Genomic DNA, 15695 nt, shown 5'->3' on the forward strand with positions numbered 1-15695 from the left:
GTTCAAATAACCAAATCGCAGTCTGTCATTTAGCGAAGTTATTTCTGTATGATATACGAATAAAATCTATGCGAAAGTAACCTCTGAAATGCTGGACAAAAACAAACACACACACTTAGACACACAAAAGCTACAGAGCTAATAAATTAATGAGCTGGAGCACAGCTGTAACAATATTAAGCAAAGATCTGAGTATGAACTAATAAAGACATGAAACCAAAGTGAGGGCAAAAGTCAAGTTTATTAAAAATGTCCATAAACATTTATTAAAATCTAATAAAATTACTATGTTGATCCTCTTCTATTTGGGTCCAGGTTCAGACAAGCCAAGACCCAGGACTGAAAATAAATACAACTGAGTGAAGGTGTAAGGTCCTCTCACATGATCAATCACTTCACCTTTCTCTTGCTCTCTCTCATGATGCTATTTTGTTTCTCAGTATGGTCTGCCCCATTTCATATGACCTTCTAAAAGCAGTAATCTGCATGAAAAACAATCATCCTTTAACACTGTGTGCAATGCTGAAATGATGGGTGTGTTCCCTTCTGTAAAACATGACCCTTTCGAAATTCTCTGAAATACGAGGTGAAAATGTTGAAAACAAAAAGGTTGGGGTTTGGCATCACTGGCCTATTGTAGTGTCTGCTTGTTTGCAAAGCATTCTGGAGAGCATGAGAAAAGTAACAAGACAGAAGGACATGTTGTTCTGCGTGTGTGTGTATGTGTGTGTGTGTGTGTGTGTGTGTGTTTCGTTTTTGTCTGTGGTCTGCACGGAACATTTAAAGCCATAAAAGACATCTGTGGGGGCGTTACAGGATTCCTATGAAGCATTTCATTAAAAAGATGCTGGACATTCTCTCACTGATCCACAACTTTTCGCTCATTCACAACATAAAACCAGTCTCTCTATTTATCGTCGGCTAAATCTGTTCTTGAATGCTTTGATAGTTTTGGCCATCATGGGGGCAATTTCTGGAAAAAAAAAGAGAGAGAGAGAGAAACAATTACAGATTCAATTTAGTTTCCTCTTTCTTTATTTTGAAACATCACGTAACATGTATAAAAAAGGTAGATGGCCCATCTCAGTAAAATGAAGCAAAGAGACAATATCTATTTATATTCCATGCTAAAAATAGAGAAGCCCATGTATATCTGCAATGTGCAAACAACTTCCCTATCCTTCTTAAAAATAATGACTGAAAAATAAATTTGAGCAGGTAAAGACCAAACACTCATTTTCAATAACTCCTTTTTTTTCCATCAGTTTCCTAACGATAATGGGAGTAATAATGAATTTCTCCATTTGACTCACTTTTGACCTGTGGTTTTTCTCTTGCACTGTGTCCTCCACCACTGCTTGTTGCCGAGGGGCGGGAGGACTCTGAGTTACTGCTGTAGGAAGACTGTCCAGCATCACTTGAATGGGAGTTGTATGGTACTGCCGGTCTGACTCTGCAGGATGGAGAGACAATATTCCTTTTTGCACAGTTTGTACTCACTTCTGTCAATCTTCTCTTTACCTGATGTCATTCAAATGACATGGAAGGACTGGGCTCCACTAAGCTCAAGTTAGACCCTATCTTGACAACAGATTTCTCAAACCATGTGATTAATCAGAGCAGTCCAGAGGGATGAAAGAGAGACTGCACACCAAACTATATGAATGTTACAAATGAAGGAGTATTTTACACAAAGACAATGTCACTCACTTGACAGCAGAAGGAGCAGCAGCACTGACGCTGGCACTTGTCGAACCGTTTTTAGTGCCAAACTTCTCTTGCCTGCGGCGGACGTCACGCGGTGGCTTGGCAACCGAATTCACATACGCCATCTTTACCTGTCGACCTATGACACACATATAACCACATTCATTCCTGTGGTATCGCTCTATCAGCTAAAATGTGTTTGACCCTCCTGGGAAATTCCTCAGAGTCTGACAGGCACACAGTGTCAAAAACGTACCGCAAGAAAATAATCAGGGAACGTGACAAGAGGATTTTTAAAAAGTAAAATGGACTTTGCCTACGGTGAACGTAAGGTTAGGAACAGTACATGTTCAGGGGAAGAGAGAGAGAGAGAATCGGGGTACAGAGCGCGGGGCAGGGGGAGCATTTGAGGCGCGTTACCTTTGGGTCTACTGGCGTGGGCGGAGCTGATATTCTGCGTGAGCATGCGCAGTCGCTCCTCACGCTCGTCGTGTAGACGTAAGTACAACTCCCTCCAGGACTCGTACTCCTGAGGAGACTCCCGTTTGAAGTCCCGCTGACAGTGTTTCATCCACAGGTCGTCCGACTCCTCCACAAAGTACTTAGACGGACAAACCACGGACACAGTTTATATCTTGCACATCAAATGAGGAAACATCTTCATTCAACTCCAAAAGAAAGATGCGAACCATATTCTGAGAGTTCATAACTGAGGTGTCAATCATTCACATATATACATGTTTAAATGAGGAAGGTCATGTACAGCAGTGCACAGAGGCAGCCACAGATAGTAAAGTAGGAGGACGCAAGCAGTAAACGTGTGCTCACGTACTGGGTTGGAAGTCTCGATGCGGTAAAGCTGAGCTGGCGTGCATCTTTCCAAAACTGGCTCCAGAATCTCAAAAGGCACACCACCGACTTCATCGATAGCTAGAGAAAACGACCAAAAACAAGTCACAAACCGATGCTGTGTCAAGAGGATGACTCATGTCTGCTATGGCTAAGCAATAGGTCTTAACAGAAACAAACTTCCAATGCAAACACCATTTTAATGTTGCTCAGATTACTGGTCAGATAAAACACTCTTTTACACTGTTGTATCATTTCCATATACACATTCATAATCTGTGAGACTAAGTATTTTCGTTTTAAATGATTTCAACAAAGACAGCACTGTAACTCACAGTCAATGTTGTTCTGTAAAACCCTGATGCACTGCTCATACAAGCTCATCATCTTAGGTAAGTAAGCGGTCTTAGAACCGGAGTAAACCACCATTTTTGAGTTGAAACGTCGTCCTGTGAAGCCAGCATCCTCCTCCTCACACGATACTGGAACTGAGACAAAAAGGAGAACATCAAGTTCCAGTCAGCCGCAATGACTTTTTTTTTTTTTTTTTTTATTAAAGAGAAATGGAAAGTATTTTTATACACTCCCTCCCGACAGAAAGATACAGAAACGCTGACGGACGGGGAGGTAAAAGTACCTTTACGTCTCTGTGGAGATAAAGGAGTGACATCAATTGAGGGCAATGGTCTGTAGTTGGGCTGGATGGCTGGTAAAGGGATATCAGGTAGTGTGGGCACCACATCAACAACCTGAGAAGAGTTGGGATGGTCAAAGAGGACAATGGTAAGATTATATAAGACAAGTTAAAGTCTGAGACATAAGCAGGAAAAATTTTTATCCTCCTCACAGTGTTTTACTGTAGAGTACCATATTCAACATTCACATAGAAAAGGAAAATCTAAGGAACCCAGTCCAAGGATTTGAGACAGGGCAAGAATCATTAGATCATTAAAAAAAAAAAGTTTGTTCTGCTGTTTCCAGAAAATAACCAATTCCGAGAGACTTTACCCTCTTCCGTTTCTCTGGCAATGAGGGCGTGGACACTGGGGTTGTCTCTGGGCGTTTAGTGCCGTTTGATTTGCTGGGCTTGGAGGACACAGACGGGGCTGGAACGGCTGGTGCCTGATGGGAGGAGTGCGATGGCCGAGAAGGCTTCTTTTTCTTCTTGCTGGGAGCAGGGGCATCATAGTTGAGGAAGGATTCAAAAGACATGGTAGGAGTCTCGAATGGTTCTTCCTCTTCATCATCTCCGGCCTGAGACGATTCTGGTCCATCCCTTCTGTCCCGGGACCTCCCTGGAAACAAACATGAGATGCTACACAAAAGGTGCTTTTCCACCAAGGTTCAAGAACTTGTTCAGGAACTAAAGAGTTCAGGATCCTGTTTTGCAAACGTGGTGCATGCCCTGTTCAGCTAAACCCCACAAGATTTTCAGATACATCTTTTCCTTCCAAATCAAAGAATCAAACTCTCTCTTTGAGTCTCATCCTCCAAATACATACTAAATAAGGCCTGAACCTCCTCACCAATCATTTTTTCCACCGGTTTTGGTGTGTTCTGGTTTTCCACTTCTAAACATGCTGATATTTACTACTATCGCTCACTTGTTAAAGTAGACATTACAATATGGAGGCTGACCTCCTTGATCACTCTGTGAGGCTTGCCTTTGACCAATCAGCAATGCTGTAATGCAAGCTCCACCTCCATGGCTTTGAAACTGTCAATAAGTACCTAATGGAATAGACTCTAAAAACAGTTCAGGAAGTATAGTTCAGAAACCAAAATCTGCCCTGGTTGCTATAGTGGAAAAGGAGGCAGGCAAAGTTCCTGGTTCCTGAAATAAAGTTCCTGGCTCCTGAAAAAGTTCAAGTGGAGAGGGCCTAAAAAATATCGCACTATCTGAAGCAGATACTATCCTTTCCCTTTTAAAAATGGTAAGAATCTCTAACACTCCAAAAGACACACACAGCTACTTCACCTACTACTTCCAACAGAAAAATGTGTTTATAAGCTATATGCAAATATATACACATACCTTCACTTTCTCCTTTCTTGTCCTTCTTACTTTCATGTGGAGTTGAGTGGCGACTGTGTTTAGAAGCTTTGTGTGTGGAGTTACTCTGCGGCTCTTTTTCAGCACTGCGTTTCCTTCCTTCACTGCTGCTGCTGATACCACTACTGCCTCCACCACCAGTTGCTTGCATGTGACGTTTCCTTCGCTCTTGTTCCCTGGCATCGTAGGAACTGTGTTCCCGAGCCGGATCTTTGTAAGGTTTGCTATGTCTGACTTCTTTGCGGGGAGGACTGGGAACAGGTTCCTCCTCGACTGGGCTCTCGTAGCCCTCTGACTGATATCCTCCTACGTCACTGTGGCCATGTTGGGGACTGTAGTGCTGAGGATACATGGAGGGATAATCGGGCTGGTATCCAGCTTCTTCCTCGTCTTCATCTTCTTCTCCTTCCTCTTCTACATGTGCAGGTTCCTCTGGAGACGGTTCCCGAACTCGTTTGTGACTTCTTGTCTCCTCAGTGCGTGTGTGAGATCGTCCCTCCCTGCCACTGGGTCTATGAAGAGTACAGAGGAACCATATGCATGGGGCATTATATTGCATCATGCTGGTACGTGGTTTAGTATCGAGGGTTAGTTTGAGCATGTGTTCACTGCTGTAACTAACACATTCATCAGAATACAAAAACCAACCTGTCTACAGACTGAGGGACCAGCTTCTTCCACTTGGCTACAAGGCCCTTTGCCATCTCTCCTGCAATGTCATGCTTCCGAAGAGAATTTACAGATTTCCCGACACCTGTTTCCTATGATAAGAAAATAAATAAATGTGATAAAATGTGAAGAATGTTTTTGGGGGAAGTTGAACCGAAAATGTCTCATGGCAGCACAGTGGGTTTTTTTAACATGGCATCTACCGAATAAGACCTTGAACTCCAAGGAACTGTGCACATGACACATGCGGGTGAATGCAAATGTACCAGTGATATCATTAACTGACATGACAAGCAAATGTACTCAGTTTTGACACCAAAATGAGCACATAATATCTCTCATACAGACACTAAATGGTTTCTCCTATCATCTCATTTTTAACTGAATGATTAAGACCAGCCAAACTGGTGATTCATCTGATATCACTCACTACCACCAAGACATTAATGTGCTTAAACTACTGCAAACCAGTACACATCAATAACAATTAAGATAGCCCTACAAAATCACCACAGCCCAGCATATAACTCGAGACGAGTTAATGACAGTATTATTCTGCTTTAGTGGTTGTTCTACATGTTCTTTAAAGCAAAGAAATAGTTACAATGTAATAATCTGCAAAATGTCTTTTTCATTAAATCCTACCACTAGGATGTCCACAGTCATTGGCAGTTCTCCAAGTCTTTTGAGAGTCTTCAGCAGCTGGACAGACAAGAAATAAAAAGAGCATACGTAAGACAAACGGAAAATTTGAAAATCTAAGTCACAGACACAAAAAAAAATTTGAGAGCAGTGAGAATACACATAGAGAATAAAGTACACCGAATAATGCAATGGTGTGGTATTTAATGAGAGCAGAATCGTGAGGATATTACAGATGCTTATTTACATGCTTAGCTACATCTCTCACGAGACGTTGTAAATATTGAGAAAAGGCGTGTTGGCGGGGTTGTAATAAAACGACGAACCTGATCTTAACGCTAAAATGTTCTTTTAAAATATAAAGGAGCAGACCGTTTTATCAGTAAAAATGAATCTACATCTTGCAAGTTCGTAGCGTCATCGTAAGTTTGTGTTGTCGTGGCCTCGAAGTGGGGGTAGTTAAATTAGCCTACTGTATTGTGTTTACTTAAGCAAGCAGTGTGCCAAATACTCAGCGCTGTGAGTGCACTGCTTAAGAAAGACACGGTTAATGGGTTTCAACTTTCGAAATCTTATATTAAATTCTGTACAACTATTCATGTGGTCTCTCAAGGCGAGAGAACAGCAGCTACAAAGTCTCTTTCACGGCCTGTCTTCTGCTGTCAGTCCTATCGTGAAATCGCTGCGGTTGTCAATTTGCTGTCCCTGCGTGTCAGGCTCACGAAGTGTCTATGGGTTGGGACAGTATTTCACATTATGAATAATAGATTTAAACCTGAAGAACCATATGAATCAATGCCCAGCGTTTAACTATCAGAGACATCTACTGTCCAGCTACCAGGATTAGTTGGTATCCGTCGTAGTGCCTATTTCGATGCGCTAGATGAGCTTGGAGAAGCAACGTTAGCCTGCTACTCCTGGAACTTGTTACCTCACGGAAAAACGACGCATATACATCAAACACTGGCAACAGATACATGCAAACTATTTAGCTTGCTACACTGTCCGGTCCACCGATCGTTACCTTTCGGGGCTCCTGATTCTCCGAAAGCCTTGACTGCAACCTCTCCACTATTTCCAGAATCTCCTCCGCCATGTTTACAGCTGGTTCATACTGCCCGGAAGCTACTTCACGACAGCAAGAGTGGGCCTGCCTTCGTTCCAAAAAGCTCGTGTTGCCAGCTGCTACATTATGCCGTCTATTGACATGCCGCTACCGGAAATACGTCATAGAACAGCTGTTAAAAAGTAATCTCAAAGTAAACCAAGAAAATATCCCTTAAAAACTCACTCTTCTGCCGTAATGTTTCAAACAAACTGCTTTGCTTGATTAAAAAGGCCGTGTGATTGTATGAAGTCAAATGCACTACCCTGACTTAATGGTTTGGATATCACAATAATAGTTCTTTGCTGAAAATAAAACTATCATCAACACTTTGAAAATATCCTGCATTCAGCAGAGCAGATAAGACTCCAACACTGGCACATGACCACAGTATAATGGCATGGCTCTGAATACACTTTAGCCTGCCTCTGCCAAATCAGGGCTGAGGCCAGAGGCACTGCCTGGATATGGAGTGTGTTTGGCAGGGTGGGGTGTGTGTCTGTATATGGAGATGGAGGTGGAGGAGGAGATGTGGATTCAGGGGGTTACATTACAAAGCCTTAGCTGGACCCTCTCCTCCATTAAGCACAGAAACTGTCAGTCCCCTGACAGACAGACAGAGGACAGGAGGGCACAGTGATAAGTAAAAGAAAGACCACAGAGAGGGATTCAATAGAAGGGTAGAAGAAAGCTGAAAGAGAGAACAAAGAAGACGTGAAAAGAAAGACAAAGACAGCAGGAAAATAAGGTAAAGCATGCTGTCTTCTTCTTCTTCTTTTTCTTCTTCTTCTTTTTCTTCTTCTTCTTCTTCTTCTTCTTTTGGACCATTAGCATTTACTGGACTTGGTCTGTGTGCTTTAAAAGTTAACTGGGCCTGAAGAAAAAAAAGTCTTATTCTTCTGCACAGCTGAAGTACATTTTGGGGGGGGGGGGTCAAAACTGACGGTCTTATACTTGTGGACATCTAGTTTTGAACTCTTAGAAATTTGTAAAATAGGAGAGTTACTTAGATGATTCTCACTAAAAAGAATACAAGTACCAGCATACCAACAAAGTGTTGCAAGGGTTTTTTTGTTCTTGTTTGTTTTTTGTTGTTGTTTTGATACCAACAGATTACTGCTTGGTTTTTTGGGTGTTTTTTATTTTTTTTACTTTTTTCTCAGGGGGAACTTTTAGCAAACTGAAATTATTTTTACTTGAAATGTAAATTATTTCTACATTCAGTCTGAATGTAAATTGTTTTAAAAATGTGGCAACTATCTTATAAAAACCTAAGTGTAGTAGGTGCACACCATGAACAGTTTTGGATTGGACAGTGTCATGTTTTGTTTTGATTTGAGTGAAATGACAGCCTCTTACAATCATGCCAACTCTAGTGAGGCCTAAATTTAAATGGACAGTGGCATGAATTGAAACATTCATGTGAGTAATATGGAGGGGACGCCCATACCAGCTTTAGCCCCAAGAGTGCAGCAAGTTTCTCCCTCACCCTCTATAAATAACCGGCAGAGATAGAAGCAAAAATTCTGTGACCAGATGAAGTGAGACAGACAGACAGACAGACAGACAAACACACACACACACATACACACACACACACACACATACACACACACACACACACACACACACACACATACACCCACACACACTCCAACATGCCAGTGCAGACGAGGCTGTGAGGCTCATGCCGCACCCTGACAAACACAACAGCTGTGAGCAGTCACTGAACCCAGCCCCCTTTGGCTTTTTCCATCTCTGTTTACCTGCCTTACTCCTCTCATCTTTGCCATCTTTCCATTTCCCCCCTCTTAAATCCTCACCCCCGCCGCGCCTAGCTATCATCAGTCTTTCCTTGCCTTCTATTTTCTCATTATCTATTCATTTCAAACTGTAGTAAAATGAATGGGACACCAGGTTTGCATGTTGATTTGATCACGCTGAACCCTCACAGTGAGATCAGTGTAATTATTCAAAACATTACAACGTCATAGTGTAGCTTGCTCACATTCCTTCCTTTTCAATATTATTTCATCCTCTCTGCACTTGGGACTCTAAGTTTGTGTGCAGTGGCTCCAGTTTGTCCCTTACATAGCATTACAGACAACAGCTGTAGCGGCATATGAGTGCTGACATTGGAAGCTGGAAGTTATGTTGAGAAGGGTGACTGGACTGTGTGTTGCAACACCCACGAAACATCAGTGACTGAACTGATCTATCTGGTCATGCGGGAATGGAATGACATTCCACCTGTGACATATAGGATTTACCTTCATACCGGTTTTATACTGTCATTTTATTAGACTGTTCTGTGCAGGTTTATGGCGAGAGACAAACTACAGCTAGTGTGAAAGCACTCATATTTTCACTCATTCAAATTACTCTAGAATTTATTGTCTCCACTATGCCGGTGTGATGATGAGATATAAATTAATATTTCTCCACAATATTTTCCCAATAAGATGTTTACGCTGCGTTAACAAGAAAGCCAGCAGAGTCAGTGGCCAGTCAGTGGGAAACTTATTTATGAGTGTGGTAATAACCTCAAAATCTCCAGTTCCTGTTTTCCACCTCTCACTTCAAAAATGCTGACGGTTCCTTGTGTAGATCAAAGGACACTGTACAGTACTGGTAGAAAGTAGACTGAAACAGTACCACTACTAGGCTACACATAGTGAGATGCTTAGAGAATGATATTATATAAATAAGACTGACTGATTGCAGCAATCTGGTGACCCAAATACATGCTGTGCTTCCGTGTGCCATTTGTAAACAGTAGACTGAACATAAATAGCACTCTCCTGAATACAGGCAGGTGTTAATCAGGATCATTCTAGCATCTTTATAACACATGATGTCGAGGACACCTGCACACACATCTGCTTTCCTACTCTGAGGTGCTCATCTAAGGCACGATAAAGACTTAATTTTTTGGTACAAAAAACAACAACAAAAAAACAGTTCACCGGAAAAACACCAAATTTAGATTACAGAATTAATCTGTGATCTAATGCATTGAAGATATAATACTAATACCAGTAGTCCTTATCTGCAGCTTTGTTATATGCAGGTGTTGACTGAGAAGAATGAACCAAAAAATAAACAAAACATTCAGATATTTTTCATGTCAATGTGCTACAATGCTATCTCTTACTCTTACTTGGTGTAAAATGTTCATTACATAGATAAGACCAAAACCCTGTATGTGTTGTGTGCATTGTTCTTTAGTTCCCCTTTCTGTGTTGTGTAGAACATATATGTATTATGACATCATTATGACCCCTTTGTTATCTTTTAAATGGTCTACATATGATTACAATACATATCAATCTCAGTGAATGTTTATACCCATATGCCTTTCACGCACTCCTTCAAGGCAATACTCTTGTCATTGATTAATTGATTAATGTAACCATCGTATTTGGCATACAGGAATGGGATCATTGTGGTTATTGTGTCCTTGTAACATCTACACATACATCAATTTTACATTATTATTTTATTACAACATTATCTTTATCCCGGTTAAATGTTTAACCCACTGTCTGAGCATGAGTTCCTTTGTTTGATCGTTGCACATCTCCCTGATGATAGCTGTTGCCATGGTTAAGTACATATACTAATTCACCGTCCATGGTAACAGGGCTGAGTGATATTTCTGTCTGAGGAACAGACTGGTATCAAGGATCACAACAGCCACTTCAACTTGTTTTGAACAAGAAAACACATAACCATCATTGGATGGGGCAGAGGGAGAAGGAGAAACAGGGAAGGAGAAAAACAGAGAGAGAGAAAGAGTGAGAAGAGAAAGAAAGAGTGAGAGAATGGAAAGGAGAATTTACACAGGGGAAAATCTGGAGAGGGTAATTTAAGTAACACTACCCCACCAGGCTATGGCTCTAGGGTATTTATAGAGAGTGACTTGGGTCCACCTGTGTGTAACACACTGACTCTGCCCCTCTGCGTATACAGTGTTTTGCTTTTAATGAACACTGAAGGTTGTCAGAGAGTTTGTTTTCGAGTGATTAAATTTTTCCTTACATTACAGTAGACACTGAAAAATCTGTTACAGACTTTAGTCAGTGATTCAGATTTCATCATGTACTTTGACCTCCATTTACAAGAAATCAGTGATTTACATGAGTGATCATATTGCAGATTTAGCAGAGGTTAAAAAGATACCCAGCTGTTGGATGCGAACAGATGGTTGGATATTTATGTATAAGTCCTCATATATTTTATGGTCTCCAGTGCAGAAGGTTACTAATTTAAGGGTCACCATACATAGAGCTTCTAAATATATGAGCATATCCTCGTATGTTCCTCTGTACTTATAATGCCATTTACAACAGCAAAAAAAAAAAATGCTTCACTAAGGGGAAAAACATCTGTCGCTGTTTCACTCTGTGAAAGTTTAATATATTTATTACTGCCTTACTGCTGGATTGGTGTATGCTTTAACCCTGACTCTGTCAATGTGAGTCAGGAAACCCCCAGGACACATGCACCTGTCAATCATCTGTCCTCCGTCACCTAACTCCAGCCCCTGACCATAAGCAAGATCAGTTATAACCACACATATGTCGTCAGTAGGAGTCTATGAGTGCCTGTGAATGTAATGACATCATTTCATATCATTTTCTCTTCACAGGTGCTGCGCACTGATACCACACACCTCCCCAATAATCTATCCCCAGCCATCTGTCACGCTGTCTCATTGTTTTTCACTGTAAGTGTAAAGAGCCCATAGTCCGTCATCTTGTCTGTCAGTTTTGCTTAGGTCACTTGTCAGGGAGAGTTCATCTTAGGGAGTATCAGTGTGCTGGCAGGTTAGTGAGTCTGTCAGTGCAAATCAGCATAAATACAAAATAAATACTTAAAAAAAAAAAATCGACATACCAAACGTGTTCAGTGACGTCTTTAGTCAGCAATAATAAATATAAGTCTGTGAACTGAAAAATTTACAGTTAAAGCTAAACAAGACTAGACACCAGTATGGCCCCCAAAAAGAAAGCTACTCGTCAAAGGAAGGCAGAAGTGGAAGCCGCACAGGTAGAAAATGAGGTGGTGGTTTCAGAGGGCGTGAAAAAGCTGGAGATGCCACTCAACATTGAGCAGCTAAACCGGCTGAATGGTCTGCCCCTGCCGCCGCCCATCATCCGGCCTGGTGAGAGGGGTCTGGGTCTGGGCAGTGAGCTGACACGCCCACTGCATGGCTCCGCCCTCCTGGAGGAGCTGAGCCGTATGCGCCAGGAGCGGTTCCTTACTGACATGGAGCTGGCCTGCAAAAACAAGGCCTTTGACGTCCACAAGCTGGTTATGTCTTCAGTCAGCCAGTACCTCCGAGAGATCCTGGCCAAGGACCCCGGTCTGAAGCGTCTAGAGATACCATCAATCTCACCCCTGGGTAAGAAGCTCCAGAGGATTCTTCTCTTTGAGCAGGATGTTGTACATTAGTCAGTTACAGTCAAGAGTTAGAGTTGTTCCATGTTTCCCTGTAGTCTTATGACAATGCCAGCCCATAGGCTGGCAGCATTCCCAAATGTTCATCATTTTTGTACATCCCATTCCGGAAAAATGTTCCTACATGAGTAAGGAATGAATAGATAAACCTGTCAGACTTGATTATAGAAGATACACAGATATAATTCAACTGTTTCATGTGCCAAATTCATGGGAAAATTCCCAAAACCAAGCTGAATTGCAAGAATAACAATCATTTTTCCCCCTCAGGTTTGGCCAACGTGATCACCTTTGCGTACCTTGGGCGTGTGCACATGTCCCTGTATACCATTGGCTGCACTGTATCAGCAGCCAGCGCCTTGCAGATCCCACACCTGCTGCAAATGTGCATGGATTTCTTAATGGCTGAAATGAATGTGCAGACCTGTGTGTATATATGGAACATTGCTGCAGCCTATAGCCTGATGCCTGTTCGTGATGCTGCACGTCGTTTTGTGCTGGAGAATTTTGCCCAATTCTCAGAGACACCCCAGTTCACCCAGCTCACCCTGGAGCAGATCGTCTCCTTCCTGCAGGAGGACTCCCTTATCTTACCTTCAGAAGTCTCCACTTTTCAGGTGAGACAATGTCTAAGCCCTCTTCCTCAGTTCATCTGCTAAGATAATGAGCAGAATCTACTCCCAATAAGGCATGGAGCTGGACAGACTCAAACACGACTTCTCACGAGGTCCACTTACTCTATATAGACTGACCCAAGCTATGAACAGATATTGGTCCAAAAATATTTTGTACGTAGAAATAGACATGGTAAGGAAAGACAGTGCAGAAGAAACTCTATTTATAGCGATAAGTGAGCTGAGAATGAATTGTAACATAACTGCGTTTTTCTCTAGGTGGCCATGAAATGGCTGGACTTTGACCCAAAGAGGCAGGAACATGCTGCTGAGCTCCTGTCCCATGTGCGCTTCGAGACCATCCCTGCCAGCGAGCTGGTCAGCCAAGTGCAGCCTGTGCCCCGGATGATGTTGGACCCTCAGTGTCACCGCCTGCTGGTGGATGCTATGAACTACCATCTGCTGCCACACCAGCAGAACAATCTGCAGTCCCGCCGCACAAAGGTCCGAGGCAGTCAGACCACATTGCTGACCATTGGAGGCCGTCCTTCTCTAACTGAGCGTGCCCTGAGTCGCGAGGTGTGTGTTCAGCTAACAGTAATGAAAATTACAGTACAATTTGATCTGCCTTTTGGTCTGATCTAATTTGATCTGGCTGTTATTGACTGAAGGTTTTCTGGAGAGATCCCCGTGAGGGCGCGGCCTCTTGGCGCCACTTGACCCAGCTGCCTGCCAAGAGCTTCAACCAGTGTGTGGCAGTGATGGATGGTTTCTTGTATGTGGCTGGAGGAGAAGATCAGAACGATGCCCGCAACCAAGCTAAGCATGCTGTCAGCACCCTCAGCAGGTACTGCACACAGAGCTAAGTTCACTCAGAAAATGTTAGGAACTTAAGGAGACCACAGCTAGGAGAAAGTACATAGTGAATACCCATTAAAAAAAAAATACTTGGTCAAAAAAAACTATCGACCAATTCTGGCTGATTAAAAATCCCATCACTTTGCTTATAGTTCACGTGTTTGTGCTCTGCTCCTCAGATATGATCCTCGCTTCAACACCTGGCTGCACCTGAGCAGCATGCGCCAGCGCCGCACCCACTTCAGCCTGGTGGCCACTGGGGGGCGCTTGTATGCCATCGGTGGCCGTAACACAGAGGGCCTGTTGGCGACTACTGAAAGCTATCTGCCGTCTTCTAACAGCTGGCAACTCCGCACGCCGATGGAGGTGCCACGCTGTTGCCATGCCAGTGCTGTGCTGCCCTCTGGTGATATCCTGGTGACGGGCGGCTACATTAACTGCGCGTACTCGCGTTCGGTCGCCTGCTACAACGTGGAGAGCGACACCTGGAGTGAGCAGGCCCCGCTGGAGACTCCCCGTGGCTGGCACTGTGCAGCCACCCTGGGAGGTAAGGTGTACGTGGTGGGCGGGAGCCAGCTGGGTCCAGGTGGTGAACGAGTAGACGTGCTGTCCATGGAGGTGTATTCCCCAGAGAGCGGAGAATGGAGCAGAGCCGCACCACTGCCTTTGGGAGTGAGCACGGCCGGCCTGTCCTCACTGGGTGAACAGCTGTACCTGCTGGGAGGCTGGAATGAGGCAGAGAAACGATACAAGGCTGCTGTGCAGCGCTACAATCCGGCCACTGACAGCTGGTCTACTGTGGAGGACCTGCCCGAACCTACCGTGGGTGTGTCCTGCTGTGCCCTGGCCCTGCCTCCTCGTCACACTTCCCGAAAGCACCGTAACACCCCCTCCCAAGAGGAGCAGAGCAGCGTGGTCCCCAAGGCCAACACTGCATAGAAGAGTGTAAAAAAAAAAGAGAGTGTGGGAAAGAAGGGATAGGAGAACGAGATAAAGATGGAAGACAGGAGAGATGGAGAGCTAAGCGAGGTTAGGAGTTGAAAAGTGTGAAAGTGAAGAGGAAAAATAGAAGAGCAGGAGTGTGATTATTTCTGCTGTTGTTGTTCAACTCTCAGAATGTCATCATCCTGAAACCAGGTACAAGGAGAGTTTCATCTAACAATTTAGGGCCCACTTTAAATAATGTGAAAATGACTATGAAAGTCCTCTTTCATTATGAGCTGGATATGAGAGAAATTTCTGGGAGAAACTTATGAGTAAATGAGAAAACACTATGCGTGTTGTGAGTGTATGACTTTGAATGTATGTGCATAAATATTGGAGTGAATGAATTTTAGAAACTGAGCCATTCAACCTTTTGGCAAATATCACCTTGGAAAACCCAGTCCTAAAAAAAAGTTCTATATAGATTAGATTGAACAATTAGCAATCAAATCGTTATTTATTCTATATAGATGTTTTATTTAATCAAGGGATATTTATCAAAGTAGTTTAGCTCAATAACTAAAGAGAGAAGTGAGAAAAAATAGTTTTAGATTTATTTAAACTAAAAAAAAAAAAAAAAAGAAGTTTTTATATGAAACAAGGCGTTGAGAAAGCTGTATTCAGTGGATAACCAACGCCCCAACAAACACAAGCAGGCAAGACTATAACCAATGTGAAGTCATACAAATGTTTCGAGAGATATTTCATCCTTTATCAGAACTTACCAGACATTTGTCTTTGTTGGAGGTGT

At 42.9% G+C, this 15695-nt stretch overlaps 2 protein-coding genes across 2 annotated transcripts; one reads left to right on the top strand and one right to left on the bottom strand.

Moving 5' to 3' along the window:
• Positions 1 to 302: 302 nt before the first annotated feature.
• On the bottom strand, positions 303 to 7026 carry eloa (elongin A). Its single transcript, XM_030788907.1, has 12 exons — positions 6945 to 7026; positions 5924 to 5980; positions 5258 to 5370; positions 4592 to 5121; positions 3565 to 3851; positions 3194 to 3305; positions 2892 to 3044; positions 2540 to 2637; positions 2128 to 2308; positions 1711 to 1846; positions 1314 to 1453; positions 303 to 973 (listed from the first exon to the last, which is right to left on the bottom strand). The coding sequence occupies exons 1-12, from the start codon at positions 7014 to 7016 to the stop codon at positions 912 to 914; spliced, it is 1941 nt and encodes a 646-aa protein (XP_030644767.1). The 5' UTR covers positions 7017 to 7026; the 3' UTR covers positions 303 to 911.
• A 4994-nt stretch (positions 7027 to 12020) lies between these two features.
• Positions 12021 to 14899, top strand: klhl43 (kelch-like family member 43). The gene is made up of 5 exons (XM_030789442.1): positions 12021 to 12432; positions 12759 to 13105; positions 13382 to 13681; positions 13774 to 13949; positions 14140 to 14899. Exons 1-5 carry the CDS (start codon positions 12021 to 12023, stop codon positions 14897 to 14899), a joined length of 1995 nt encoding a protein of 664 aa, XP_030645302.1.
• The last annotated feature ends 796 nt before the right edge of the window (positions 14900 to 15695 follow it).

Source organism: Chanos chanos, chromosome 12 (genome assembly GCF_902362185.1).
Source record: "Chanos chanos chromosome 12, fChaCha1.1, whole genome shotgun sequence".
NCBI classification, from domain to species: domain Eukaryota; kingdom Metazoa; phylum Chordata; class Actinopteri; order Gonorynchiformes; family Chanidae; genus Chanos; species Chanos chanos.